General features: G+C 52.2%; 1 protein-coding gene across 2 annotated transcripts in view; it reads left to right on the top strand.

The window, feature by feature from the left end:
• LGMN (legumain) overlaps window positions 1–13,452 on the top strand; it is a 32,098-nt gene extending 18,646 nt beyond the window's left edge. For both annotated transcript variants that reach the window (XM_077908540.1, XM_077908541.1), the window contains exons 3-14: window positions 676–773; window positions 1,927–2,008; window positions 3,654–3,739; window positions 4,773–4,848; window positions 5,566–5,628; window positions 6,361–6,427; window positions 7,247–7,365; window positions 7,452–7,541; window positions 9,480–9,680; window positions 11,176–11,346; window positions 12,755–12,822; window positions 13,051–13,452. In XM_077908540.1, coding sequence (XP_077764666.1) covers window positions 676–773; window positions 1,927–2,008; window positions 3,654–3,739; window positions 4,773–4,848; window positions 5,566–5,628; window positions 6,361–6,427; window positions 7,247–7,365; window positions 7,452–7,541; window positions 9,480–9,680; window positions 11,176–11,346; window positions 12,755–12,822; window positions 13,051–13,093 — 1,164 coding nt within the window. In that variant the 3' untranslated portion in view covers window positions 13,094–13,452. The remainder of the gene's footprint in view (window positions 1–675; window positions 774–1,926; window positions 2,009–3,653; window positions 3,740–4,772; window positions 4,849–5,565; window positions 5,629–6,360; window positions 6,428–7,246; window positions 7,366–7,451; window positions 7,542–9,479; window positions 9,681–11,175; window positions 11,347–12,754; window positions 12,823–13,050) is intronic.
• Window positions 13,453–13,927: the final 475 nt, after the last annotated feature.

Below are 13,927 nucleotides of genomic sequence, written 5' to 3'. Positions count from 1 at the left end.
CTCAGGTCTCTGAATAGCTGCTATGGGCAGCCACAGTGACTCAGATCAGAAGAATTCCATTTGATAGAGAAGTAGGCTTTGGGTCTTTCGTTTGTTATTCTGTTCTTCAGACCCATCTCAGGGCTTTCAGGAGACTTACATAGCGTGGAAGAGGGAAAATTATTCAGGGCTTTTGAAGGCCTGGTTACCCAGTGGTGGTGCTTTGTGTGCATGTCCATGTATTGTCCACATCTTCACCAACTGCCTGATGAATAACAGTTTGGATATTGAGTGAAATGAGGAAGTTTAAAAAACTGAGTTGACGGGATCCCTGGGTGGCGCAGCGGTTTGGCGCCTGCCTTTGGCCCAGGGCGCGATCCTGGAGACCCGGGATCGAATCCCACATCGGGCTCCCGGTGCATGGAGCCTGCTTCTCCCTCTGCCTGTGTCTCTGCCTCTCTCTCTCTATCTCTGTGTGACTATCATAAATAAATAAAAATTAAAAAAAAAAGTTAAAAAAAAAAAACTGAGTTGAAAAAATATTGGTGTTTGTGTTTTAAGATAATTTAAATACCTCACCAGTAAAGCATAAGTCAGAGCATGTCTTCCATGAGAAGGAATGTATTGCTCCATAGAACTCCAAAATTGGCCTCCTTCTGGGCAAAATCTAAGACTTGACAAAATCATTCCTTCCAGGCAGATGCATGCCACGCCTACCAGATTGTTCACCGAAATGGGATTCCTGATGAACAGATCATTGTGATGATGTACGATGACATTGCCAACTCTGAAGAGTAAGTAGGCAGCGTTTTGAATTTGGTGGTGAATTCAGGATGTTTTTAAAGATGGATTTATTTCAGAGAGCATGTGCATGTGTGTGGGGGGAGGGGTAAAGGGAGAGGGTGACAAGCAGACTCATCACTGAGCAGGGAGCCCGATGAGGTGCTCAATCCCAGGACCCTGAGGTCGTGACCTGAGCCAAAACCACCAGTCAGACTGAGCCACCTAGGTGCCCCCCCAGGATATTTTTTTAATAAATGCATGCAGACTCATAGGAATCTGTAGAATCAGCATTAGAATACAGACATTAGAACGTAAAACAGACATGCAGATGAAACCCCAAAGGCTGCTTCCATAGAACTTGGAACATTGCTCAGGGGCAGCGGCAGCGGTTGAGTGCTGAGGGGTGTTTGGGGGCCAGTGCTCTGGAAGAGCTTAAAGTGTGAGTTCCTCCTCAGCATGGAGACCTCACATTGGGTTCTGCATGGCCTGTTTGTGACCTTAGAGCAGGGCGCACAGCACGGAGGAGTTGCCTCTGCAGCCCCGTGCATAGAAGGCTCTCGTTTGTAGGTTAGATCCAACTACCCTTCTTTCTGGGCCTGTTTGCTTTTATTATTTGTTGACTTCAGTTTTATGAATAGTTCTCTTATGCCTGCCTCTCTGATGTCTTGAGGAGACCGGGGCAGCAGTGTGGGTACTATGTCTACAGACGTGGTTTCTCCCTGACTTACCGGCTGGAGCCAACAATGGGGATCCTGTGATGGCACATACTCCATCCTGGGCTTTCACACCTAAGCTCTTGTATTAAGGTCTTGTCTTTCCTCCTGTCTTTTTCTGTAAGTAGTTTTGCTCTGAGAAACCTTTTGCTCAGATCTTGCCCTCGGGATGCTCAATGGTTCTCACAGGAGGCCAGGCACACCTGTCCTCAGTTTCCAGGATAGCTCTTGGTTGCTCCTGCCAAGAACTCGACACCTGGGGGCTGCCTGAGATCCCCCCACCCCCCAAGCTCTAAAACCCTTAGTACCTTGGCGACTGGGTGGGTGATAAGAAATGTCTTTAGCAAACGTGGTTGTCGACTATTTTTATATGTAATGGGGGCCTGTTTTTCAAGAGAGATTTCAGAGATGTGACCCATCATGTGCTTCTAATGTGTCCTTTGGTTTTCAGCAATCCCACACCAGGCATTGTGATTAACAGACCCAATGGCTCGGACGTCTACCAGGGTGTCCTCAAGGATTATACCGGCGAGGTGAGGGGCGTGGGCATGGAGCCAAAGGCTTTGCTTTCATTCCAGCGATGATTCTCCCCTCATTCTTGCATTTCCAGGTTCTGAACCTCACTGGACTAATTGATTTCTGGTCAGTGCTTTGTGTTCCTGTTAAGATTTGTGCTTGAGGAGTAATTTCTGAGAGTTTTGTAAGAAAGCCAAGGGAAAAAAAACTGGAAAAGCAAGTTAGAAATAAGTGGTAGTCTACTGATCTTTAGATTCTGGTCGTCCCACACTTTAAGCCTGATCGTAGATTTCCTTCAGTAATACCTGATTTTCTTGAGGTCTTGCTGCTAACCTAATTAGAGACCTATGCTCTTTTCTGAAAATCAATTTTCTCAGCACCAATCCTGGCACAGAGCAGCCCTGGATTGATTTTGCTGAGAATGTTTTTCATTAATTGTTAATGCAAATCACTTCTGAATTGTATCCCCTGTTGATACAGGCTGAAGCAATTGACACATTTGTAAAAAGCACCATAGTGATGCTGTCTTGTGGTTTGCCATGGTCTCTTTCTCCTGATTTCAGAAGCATCGTTTACGAACTAATATTCCTGATAGTTAAAGAAGCATTTATCTGAAATTCAGCAGTTCTTTCAGTTTTCTTTTAAATTCAAGTACACTTAAACTGAACACATCATACATGTGATGTAGATGATCCCATTTTCATGAAAATTCTTTAATATAGTGAAATAAGGAAACATCTGGACTCTTAGATGGTAGGTATAGAAAATTTGGTGATTCATTTGCTTCAATGTGGATGGAACTGGAGGGTATTATGCTGAATGAAATAAGTCAATGGGAGAAGGACAAACATTATATTGTCTCATTCATTTGGGGAATATAAATAATAGTGAAAGGGAATAGAAGGGAAGGGAGAAGAAATGTGTGGGAAATATCAGAAAGGGAGACAGAACATGAAGACTCCTAATTCTGGGAAACGAACTAGGGGTGGTGGAAGGGGAGGAGGGTGGGGGGTGGGGGTGACTGGGTGACGGGCACTGAGGGGGGCACTTGACGGGATGAGTACTGGGTGTTATTCTGTATGTTGGCAAGTTGAACACCAATAAAAAATAAATTTATTAAAAAAAATTGGTGATTCCTCCCTCCTTATACTTTTCTATATATATATGTGTGTGTGTGTATATATATATATATACACACACACACATATATATATATATTTTTTTTTTTTTTAATGCTCAGGCATCGGTGTTATCTTTAACCTTGAAGGACCTCAAGTATCCTTGGGATTTGACTTTGTAGACAGCAAACTGGATGCATAAGGGAGGCCCAGTACTAATGGTTCTCCTCCCCCTGCTCTTCCTCTGAGATGCTTCACTCCTTCTCTGCTGTTAGTCCCTACCTACCAGCGTCTTGAGTTTCTACACGTGGACTTCGTAATGGTCAGGAAGGGATGGCAGGAGTTGCCATCAGCCAGCAGCAAGATGATATTTGACAGGAGGTCATGCACAGGCTCCAGAAACACTGGCCTTGTGTCAGGTCTTACTTCATTCCAGTCTTTGCTCTTAAACCTCGAGCCTTAAAGATGTGTGGTCTGCTACATCAGTAATCGCTCTGATTTGGAATGACAGCGACATCTGATTTTGACTTCCAATTCTTTGTAGGATGTCACCCCACAAAATTTCCTCGCCGTGTTGAGAGGTGACGAGGAAGCAGTGAAGGGCAAAGGCTCTGGAAAGGTCTTGAAGAGGTAACGTCTGTTTTATAGCTAGCACACTTTCCTGAGTGGTTCGGCACCCAGCATAGGTGACGTTCTTTACCTTGTCCTGACTTTAGACAGGCTGTGCAGAGCTGTGGCTTCTTCGGGGGAGCCCATCTCTGTACTGAATAAACTCTAGGAGCCGGGGTGGTTCATTATTATTATTAATGAAATGTTCCCTACTACTTATACCCATTGCTTTTTGTTGTCCATGGGTCTTAGTGCTGGTATGTTCCACAGCCAGCGGAATGCACCCGAGACGGGCCTGAAGCCCCGCAGCTGGTCACATTGGTCTGGGCTGCTGTTCTGTGCTGTGTTCGAGGTCGGCCCGTTGGGGAGAGGAGCATGTCCACATGCACAGCACTAGCCTTTGTACTGGCAAAACCAGCCCTGCTGCCTGCCACTGGCTGGGTGGGAGATGTTTAGCATCTCTTTATATAGCACTTTTAAGTGATATCGGGACTGTGGTCACATGCCTTCAGACCGCCTCAGGTCCTTAACAGGTGGTACTATTCCTCTCATGCTGGAGGGGAGGGGTAAGCACAAGTGAGTATATGGGCAGGTGGGCAGGGCACACCGTGGGCAGACGATGTGCAGGCGGAAGGGCCTGGAAGAGAGGATGTCTGAGCTGAAGGACTTTTTTTCTGTGTGTGTTCTGGCTTCATTCCTCATTTTGGGGAGACCTGGTAAGAGAGTGGCTGCTGGCGTGCATCCTGGTTACCAAGGGATGCCACTCTTTGAATCACACCTGGTCCATAAGATAAACTACCCAGCAGACGTCTCTGCCTTCCTGACTATAATTTATAACTGTGAAGCTCTAGAATGTGCCTTGGGGTTCATGGTCACCCTCAGAGGGGGCTGAGGGCAGAGGAGGGTAGCAGGCCCTGGGTTCCTCGTCGTGTCTGGTTGGGGGACCGTAGTTCTCAAGCCTCTTCTTACTTTTCGGTAAGAGCAACTTTTCAGAGAAGTGGGAATAGGAACTGGTCAAATCTGACTCTCCTTGTCTGTCACACTCTCTCGACAGTGGCCCCCGGGATCATGTGTTCATTTACTTCACTGATCATGGAGCTACTGGCATCCTGGTGTTTCCTAATGATGAAGTGAGTTTTTCTTAACATCGTGAGGACAGAGTAGGAGGCTGGCAAACACAACCTTGGTGTCAACGTTAAGACTGTAATGTGTGTTTCTAACGCCCTGCCTGGTCTGGTTTCTGTGTGTGGCCAGTGAGTGCAGGGGACACACTTAGCAGCCTGGAATCTGCAGAAGCATCTCTTCCAGCAGGAGTTCCCTGCATTTCTCTTCATATCCCAGCCTCAGTAAACCGTCTCCAGACTTGGGTACATGGCACTAGATGCAATAGTAGAACACGGTCTCTGAATGCTTCAGACAAAATAATGAATGAGAAAGCACATTCTCTTCCACTTTATAAATATGTATATACATACATACATACATTTAATTAATTAATTAATTTAAGATTTTATTTATTCATGAGAGACACAGAGAGAGGTAGAGACACAGGCAGAGGGAGAAAAGCAGGCTCCATGCAGGGAGCCCCATGTGGGACTTGATCCCAGGACTCGGGGATCACGCCGCCCTGGGCCAAAGGCAGATGCTCAACCACTGAGCCACTCAGGTGTCCCTCCCTTTTTCAATATTTAAATAAAACACGTGAGATGCCACGTGGGGATAATGCGGGTCACGATGTTTCTAAGGGCCAGAATTTACAGAGCATCGTTAGGGCTTTATCAGCAAGTTATCCAGCAAATGGTTTCTTTTGATCTTTTGGTCTGAATGTCAGTCTTCCTACCTTTCAGCTTCATGTGAAGGACCTGAATGACACCATCCATTACATGTACAAACACAAGATGTACCAAAAGGTAATGTCAACACTTGATGGCCTGGGGGTGATGCGGAGCCTGCCATCCCACGACTGCCCCCACTCCACACAGCTGTTTTCTGGAGAAAGTCCATGTGGTCAGTCTTGATCGGCAGTTCTCCAGGACTTACCTTTAGTGATTCTAGGGCTTTAGCTGTTAGATCAGAATTGTTAGAGTTCTTATTAAGACACGGTGTGAACCCCAGGTCTAGAGTTTGACTCAGAGCCTGGGGAGAGGCCTGAAAACTTGGCTTTGAGTTGATGCTTATACTAGTGGTCTAGGGGCTGCTTTGAAGACCCCTGTTTTTAGCGCTGACACCAGTTAGCTGTTGGCGAAGATACCACCATCTTACCCACACTTTGGCCTTTGCTCATCCCAGGAACAGCCTTTACAGAAACTGAATAGCCCAGGCACGTACATGACAGAAATGTTGGAAAGATGGCCTGCTGCACTGTCTCCCTGTATCGAATAGCGAAACAGTTTTCCTTAGAATGACCTGTGGGACTATTTGCCTGCATCATTTGAACTAATAGATCATTTAGTCTGTTAGTAATGAATAGCTCTGAGTCTTTCTGGCTTGCATGACGGCAGCTTCTGTAGCCTCCAGCAGCAGCCCCTGACAGCAGAGGTAGCTCCCAGAAGCAAGAGTAAAAGACTCTCAAAAGTGGGTGAAGAGAGGGGCAGAGCCAGAGCCACATGTGTGTGAGGTCACCTGTCTCATCTGCCTCACAGATGGTGTTCTACATCGAAGCCTGTGAATCTGGGTCCATGATGAGGCACCTGCCCAGCAACATCAATGGTAGGCGGTGGGTCTGGCCTCTGAGCCCAGCGGGTGAGCAGGTTGCTCAGTGGCACAGTTGGTTATTCCACTCCGATTCCGTGACGTGAAGAACCAAGGGGTCTCTATGAGTAGGGAACTAGGGTAGCCTGGTGCACAGAAGTAGGGGTAAGGGCAGCTCTGGGCTCCGCCTTCACATATTAGTGGTCCGGGAGAAAAGACCAATGGGAGCTTTCTGGTCTTCTTCCAGGGACTAGTAAAGCTCCTGAAGTCCAGGGTCACATAGTCCTGAGACCAGCTCTGGTCCCTTGCAAGGCATTGCCAGCTGGCTGTGATCTTGAGCAGTTGACTGACTGACCCTCACTGACCCTCGGTTATTCCCCCCTGTAAAATGGGGATAAAGATGGTGCCTGTCTGCTGGGGGAGGTGCATTTGAGGTGTTGACATTTGCCCAGCACGATCCTGAGCCCATAGTAGCAAGATAGTAAATGCTGGCTATCGTGTATGTTTAGGCAAAGCGTTTTCCAGTAAACAGTGGATTTCTCTGGAAGTGAGATTAGGTTTCATTTCATGTCCTTTGAGTTTCCAGAGCTATTATAATCTTTCAGCATTGTTCTAAAATACCTCGGCGTCCTAGTAAGCATGCGAGCTTGCTTATTTATTTTCACAGAAAGTGTCTGTCAACCGGCTTCTCTTTCTCCTACATTTAATTGTAGACAGTGACTGTCACCGAATGAACAGGGCTGGGTACAGCTGCCAGCTTTGAGCGCACTGGGAAGGAGGGAAGGACCCACAGCAGGGGGCAGAGGGTTACAGCACGACGTCTTGAATCCCTCCTAGTTTATGCGACCACAGCAGCCAACCCCAGCGAGTCATCCTACGCCTGTTACTATGACGAGAAGAGGTCCACATTCCTGGGGGACTGGTATAGCGTCAACTGGATGGAGGACTCGGATGTGGTGAGCCCCTGGGAATCTGGCTGTTCCACTGAGGCGTGGTCATTGGCTCTGATCATCAGAGAACTTTCATGTTTCCATCTTTGCAGGAGGATTTGACGAAGGAGACCCTCCACAGGCAGTACCAGCTGGTGAAGTCCCACACCAACACCAGCCACGTCATGCAGTACGGAAACAAGGTGAGAAGGGCAGCCTCACACTGCTGCCACTGATGTAGAGCCTCGGCCTGGCTCCCCCGGAACATGCCTCTCTTGGGGGAGAAGGGTGAGGACCCAGGAGAGAGATGGCTGAGGTGTGGATGGCTTTGCCCCTTGCTGCCAGCTGCATCCGGGGCACCGGGCCTGGACTCTGGGATCAGACTCTGTCAGGTTCACTCTTGAAAAGCTGTGAGATTTGGGGTGGACTGCTTCCCCGAATCTCCATGTCCTCCTCGGTCAGAGATGTAGAGTTCAATCAAAGAAGACCACGCACCAGAAACACTAAGCAGGCTTGGCACGTGGGAAGAGGTCACAGCCTTGAAAGCTTCTGTGAGTTTCGGGGCAGTGCCTCAGAGGACCCCAGCCCTGCATGTGGTGGCAGCTTGTTACCTTTACTGTCAGACCAGAATGTAGGGACTTCCACAGCCCCAGCCCCAGCTGTGTTGAGAAGGGACCTACAGTGGTTAAATGGTTGAGTTTATCAGGGCTGTGTGGACAGAGGTCACAGCAGGTGGCTGCTGTGCTGCCAGCTGGAGCTGACCCCTGCCATGTGCAGGGGGGTGTTTGTGACCGAACAGTGTTCCCCAGGCGGCCTGCACTAGCTTATCTTTTTTTTTTTTTTTTTTTTTTTAGATTTATTTATTTACTTATTCAGAGAGAGCGAAAGAGAGGCAGAGACACAGGCAGAGAGAGAGGCAGGCTCCATGCAGGGAGCCCGACGTGGGACTCGATCCTGGGTCTCCAGAATCACACCCTGGGCTGCAGGCGGCGCTAAACCGCTACGCCACCGGGGCTGCCCCTGCACTAGCTTATCTTGCCCCAGCAGTCATGTGTTCCTTCAATGCCAGCACTGTCCTTGTAGGAGACGCTGTGAGCTGGTCAGTGCCGCTGCCTTCAGCTCCTCGCTGGCACCATGTAGACCTGAGCCTGGGTAGGAGATATGCCCTCAGGGTGCCCCAGGCCTTCTCGGGCCTCATGAGTAGTGGTGGTGGAGCAAGGAGGGGAGATGGCAAGGGAAGGTGACCTGCTGGAGGCAGGATCAGAGGTGGCACTGCCCTGGCTGTGGGATTGAAGCATGAGAGGCTTCCTGCTGGCATTTGACTTCTTCTGTACAGGCTGTGCCTGGTCTTGGTTGAAGACATAGGATGGACCTTTCCAAACACGATGTGTTGATAGATGTTTGTGTGTATTTTATTGTTTGTCTTAGAACTTTTTAGATTATTATTGCTTGGTTTAGGAAAAGGATTCCTTGTCACACTTCTTCCCTCTGATGGGGGGTCTAGTCTGGAGCCTGGCTGACATGCCTGTTTGGCCCTGACGGTCCGCCGTCCCTCTCAGTGGACCCACATGTCATCCAGTTCTAAGCTGGGCTTTGTGCCTTCCTGATCCTGAATCCAGGGTTGGCCAGGGGATTACGGACTGTGGGGTCGAGCAGGAGGGGGGGCTGGCACAGGCTGTGGGGTTGGGTGGAGGGGTGGCGTGGGCTGTGGGGTTGGCTGGGGGTGGTGGTGCATGGGCTGTGGGGTTGGGCGGGGGGGTGGCGCGCGGCTGTGGGGTTGGCTGGGGAGGGGGTGGTGCTTGGATAGGGCAGCAGAACCCAGAGTCTTTCCTGGCTGAAAACCTGAGTCCTGGCTCAGGTCCCCGTGGAGCTGTGATGGCCTTTCCTTTGTGACACAGTGAGTGGTTCTCCCATAGAGGATTTCAGGCATCTCGAAGTTCATTGTTAGGGGACCTCAGGTGCTCACATGTGTCTTCTGTCCCCGTGTTGAGGGCCAAGTGTGTGTTCACAGGCTGTGACTGGGGCCCTTCTGTGGTCCTGAGGTCATGGGCTTGAGCGGGGAGCCTCCCCGAGCGGCCAGAGCCAGGACCAAATGGGTTGTCTGCTTCTCCCACTCACCTGGCTGTCCCCTCTCTCCTCAGTCTATCTCTGCCATGAAAGTGATGCAGTTCCAGGGGATGAAGCACAAGGCCAGCGCCCCTATCTCCCTGCCTCCTGTCAAGCACCTTGACCTCACCCCGAGCCCTGAGGTGCCCCTCACCATCATGAAAAGGAAGCTGATGAGCACCAATGATCTGCAGGAGTCCAGGACTCTCGTGGAGCAGATCCACAGGCACCTGGATGTAAGTCGTGCTTGAAGGAACCATTTCCAGTCGCTGCTCCCAGCCTCAGCAGGCAGCACAAGGGACCTGGGTGTCTGCGTCCTGATGTTTGGCCAGTGGGACGTGAAGCTGGGCCACAGTAGGGCCCACCCCCTCCGGCCACATAGGAGGCAGTGGGAAGGCGTGTGGCCCTTGTGTGTGTTAACAGGGAGGTGAGTGAGCAGGGCCGAGCTGTCCTTATCCTGACCTTGGTCCCTGGGCAGCAGCAGCACAGATGGGATGTGGGCGTTTCCTTGTTTTTATTCCTAGTTGCTCAGGAAACATTCTGCGTGTGTGTTGCCACTTGGTGAGTTATTAGCCAATCATGGCTTTAAAAAAATGCAATGCAGCCTACGTTTCTAACCCCTTAGGAAATCATAGAGCCTAAAATTCTTCCTGAGCCTAAAATTCGTGTGAGCGATCTTTTACCCTTTTACCACTGCTGATTGTTTGCAGCAGCTCATCTGATTCTTTGAAACCTGCAGAATTGGCGATTGAAGCTGCAGCCATGTGTCTAGAAGCACCAGCTGGCACGCGGGCCCCGGGAGGCCGGGTAGAGGCTGTGTCATCCTGGCAGTGTCCGCCATGTGCCGTGCAGCCCGCGTTTCCAAGACAGAGACCACGGCTGTGGTCTGGCTCCCATTCCTGTGTCTGATAATCCCAACAGGGCCCCGCAGGGGCGTAGTAACCAGAGTGCAGCACAGGGTGACAAGGAGGTCCTGGTCTGGGTTGGTCTGGGACCTCCCTCCATTCCTACTAGAGCCTGGACTCCAAAGTGCTGTGTTGACATGCGGTGATTGTGGTATCTGCTGCGTTAGAAATGAACGCTGAAGTTTTAAAAATATATTGACCTGTTAGAAAAGTATTCGACCTATTTTGTGGTAAAGTATGTTTTTTATTCAGCATGTGGGAAGGACGTGCCACCACCCTCTGTGCCCCATGTCTGTCAGGTGGTTTCTGGAACAGGCGGCCCCATTCAGGGGACAGTTGCTTGGCCACAGTTTGTACACCTGCTGCGCTCCTCAGGGTGGGCCTTGCCTGCACCTCAGGTGTTTGGAGGCAAAAGTGTCCATCTGTCAGAGACCCCAAGAGCACAGGGTCGTGCGAGGCTTTCTGGCTGTCACGTCTCCCCTGCACATGGCTCCCCCCACAGGATGCCGTTGTTGGCGTCTGATTGTTTTAAAGATTCATTTATTTAGTTGAGAGAGAGCAAGTGAGAGAGTAAGAGAGGGAGAGAGCGTGAACAGCAGGAGGGGCTGAGGGAGAGGGAGGGCAGGCACCTGCCGGGCAGGGCGCCAACGCAGGACTTGACCCCAGGACCCAGATCACGTCCTGAGCTGGAGGCCGGTGAAGCCCCCCAGCGCCTTGTGGGCGTTGCTGGGCCAGGAGCCACGTGAGGAGAGCGATCTGTACACAGGCCCCTGGGCGATCACAGCTCCAAGGGGCCACCCTGAGTCAGGCTGTGTTGTCCTCACAGGCAAGGCACGTCATTGACACAGCTGTGCGCAAGATGGTCTCCTTGATGGCGAGCTCCGACGCGGAGGCCAAGTGGCTGCTGTCCGACAGGGCCGAGCTTAGGGCCTATGACTGTTTCCAGGCGGCCGTGACCCACTTCCGCACACACTGCTTCAACTGGCACTCCGTCATGGTGAGATCCCCACTGCGAGGTGCCTGTCCCCTGAGGTCACAGGAGGCCTGCTGCCTCATAGAGGGTCCCATCCAGGCTCAGGAACCAGAGGCGCCGCCTGGGGCCTCCGACGGGCATGGGGGTGGGGAGGGGTGGGGGTAGGACGGCCTGGTTGCTGACTGCAGGAGCCGGCCCCAGGCATGCACGCTGCCAGGTGGGTGAGCATGTGTCTGTCATGACTCAAGTGACTGGGGGTGCTGCTTCCCCACAAGCGCCTGCCGGGTCCCTGCATGCCCCACGCCCCAGCGGCCATCGAGACTCTGTCTCTTGGGCCCCCAACCTATCCCCACACTTACTGTCAGAGGATGGGAACGTGGTTCCGTCCCCGCAGACCCCACAAGGTCGGGCAGTAGGCGCCTTGGTCAGGCTGTGCGGCTGGACCCTTGTGGGGACACGGTTGGTAGGGCAGCCGCGAGCCTGTCCTGCCCCAGCCTGTCCTCATAAACTGTCTCCCAGGGGCGTGGCCATGCTCCCCTTGCAGTCTGTGGGGCTCCTGCCTCCTGCAAAGCCAGAAATGCTTCCTCTCCAGCGTTTCCCAGGTGTGCCGACTTCTGCTTCTCAACTGTGCTCCCCATGCAGGGTCACTGGCCTCGGACGGCCGCTTGGATCTAGATTCAAATCCGTTAGACTAATTCAAATGAAATAAGATGAAAGCTTTGTGTCTTGGCTGCAGTAGCCACATCTCCAGTGTGCGCTACTCCCTTGCGGCTACAGCCTCTGCGTGGGAAGAATTGTCTAGAATGTTTCCATTGTGGCAGAGGCACGGTCGGGCCGTGATGTGTGTACTCGGTTGTGATGTCCCCAAAGACAGGGAGCTGGGAGCTCGGGATGATGCACTCTGTTACCCAGAGGCTCTCAGTTTTATTTTTTTCTTTCTTTAACTTTGTCAGGCAGGTATTTTTCTCACTTGTTTAATTGAAACTCTCCCCCTCGTTTAATAAATGCTTTGTTTTCGGGGGTTGATGTTTTGCGTCTGGAACCACTTGGAGTGGATCTGTTCCTTCCTCCTGAGTGTTTCCAGACTCCCTGGGAGGTTTATCCAGATAAACCATCCTTCCTGGTCCTTGCAGTCTTCACCTGCTGCGAGCTGGAGCCGCATCCGCCGGTCCCGTCCTCAGTGCAGGCCCCCCCAGAAGGAGGTTCCTGGAACTGGAGGCCAGGCGGGCGGGGGGCCCAACTCCAACCCCGCCATGGGCCCCAGCCCACAAATCTCAGTGCATGACCGAGTTGGGGGAGGGGGTCCAGGACTATGGGTCAGGAGGCGTTAGGTCTGGGAGTGTGGTGGTGGTGGGGTTCCCCATGAGGAGCTGGGTGCAGCGACACGACGACGGGCGTCTGACCACGTCCCTGGGGGCTTGTTTCCCTGCAGTACGAGTATGCGCTCAGGCAGCTACACGTGCTCGCCAACCTCTGTGAGAGGCCTTTCCCGATCGACAGGTAGGTCACGGGCCTCCCCCCCGCCCCCCCCAGCAGTGGGAGGGTCGGCCCTGCGAGGCGGGGAGCTGTCTTCTCTGCCTACCACATGGGAGGGCGTCAGATCCCCACCCCGGGTGCTCACCATTGACGGCTGCGTCCCGAGGATGGCCTGCTCCAGGCTGTGTGAGGTTGGCGTGGGGTTGCCACCCCTGACACGGCTCACCCGCTCTGCCTTCCTGACTCCTGCAGAATCAAGCTGTCCATGGACAAGGTGTGCCTCCGCTACTACTGACACGTTGGCCTCTGGATCGCCTCTGCGCGGACCCACACCCGGGAGGGGCCTTGGGGCTCCTGGGTGCAGGCTCCCTCCCCCACCTCCCTCAGGTCCCGTGTGCCTTGGGGCCTGCCTGCCTCTGAGTGTGCTTCCAGTCTTGAGGTGTAGGGGGGCATCAGGCTCTCGCTGCCACCACGGTCTCTGTCCCAAGGGGTTGGAGGCCGGGCCTGCGCATCCTCGGAATGATTTTACCCAAGATGGATGCACAGCCCCCTATGAAAAATGATCTTTAGAAAATGCTAGGATCTTTGATTGTTTTTATATCTTTATTTATCAATAACGGGTAAGGCTTACGAAAATAAAGATTCATGACTGAGCCTGAGTAGTAATTCCAGGCCCCTGACTTTGCAGCTGGTGCTGCCCTCTCCCCCGCAGTCCTGCGCCCTAGACGCGTCAGCCTCCTGTGCCCTGTGACCAGCTGCCCTTGTGCCCCCAGCGCCTTTCCCTCCAGTGACAGATCCCAGGGGAATCTGGGTGCCACTTCCCCTTGAGCCCCTTCAGCCCCATCCCGAGTGTCTGCAGAAAGTTCCTCCCTGGCTGGCAGGGCTGTGCTAGGGCGTCTCACAGTTCAGCTGCGTCAGGGTCTGAGCTCACTGGATGGGGGGGTGGGGGGTGCATCCGCTTCTGGAGGCAGAGGCTGCCTGGCTGTTCCCTGGGCCCAGCGCCCCCCCTCCACATGGATGAACTCAGCAGGGACTTCCCTGAGGACGTGTCTGTGACCTGAGCGCACCCCTGTAGGGGGCGGCCTAGAGCAGCAAACAGGAACGGATTGCCACCCAGCCAAGTCACCTG

The sequence above is a fragment of the Canis aureus genome, chromosome 9 (genome assembly GCF_053574225.1).
Source record: "Canis aureus isolate CA01 chromosome 9, VMU_Caureus_v.1.0, whole genome shotgun sequence".
Classification (NCBI taxonomy): Eukaryota; Metazoa; Chordata; class Mammalia; order Carnivora; family Canidae; genus Canis; species Canis aureus.
The sequence above is the reverse complement of the archived record's forward strand: the minus strand, read 5'-3'. Positions and strand labels throughout refer to the sequence as shown.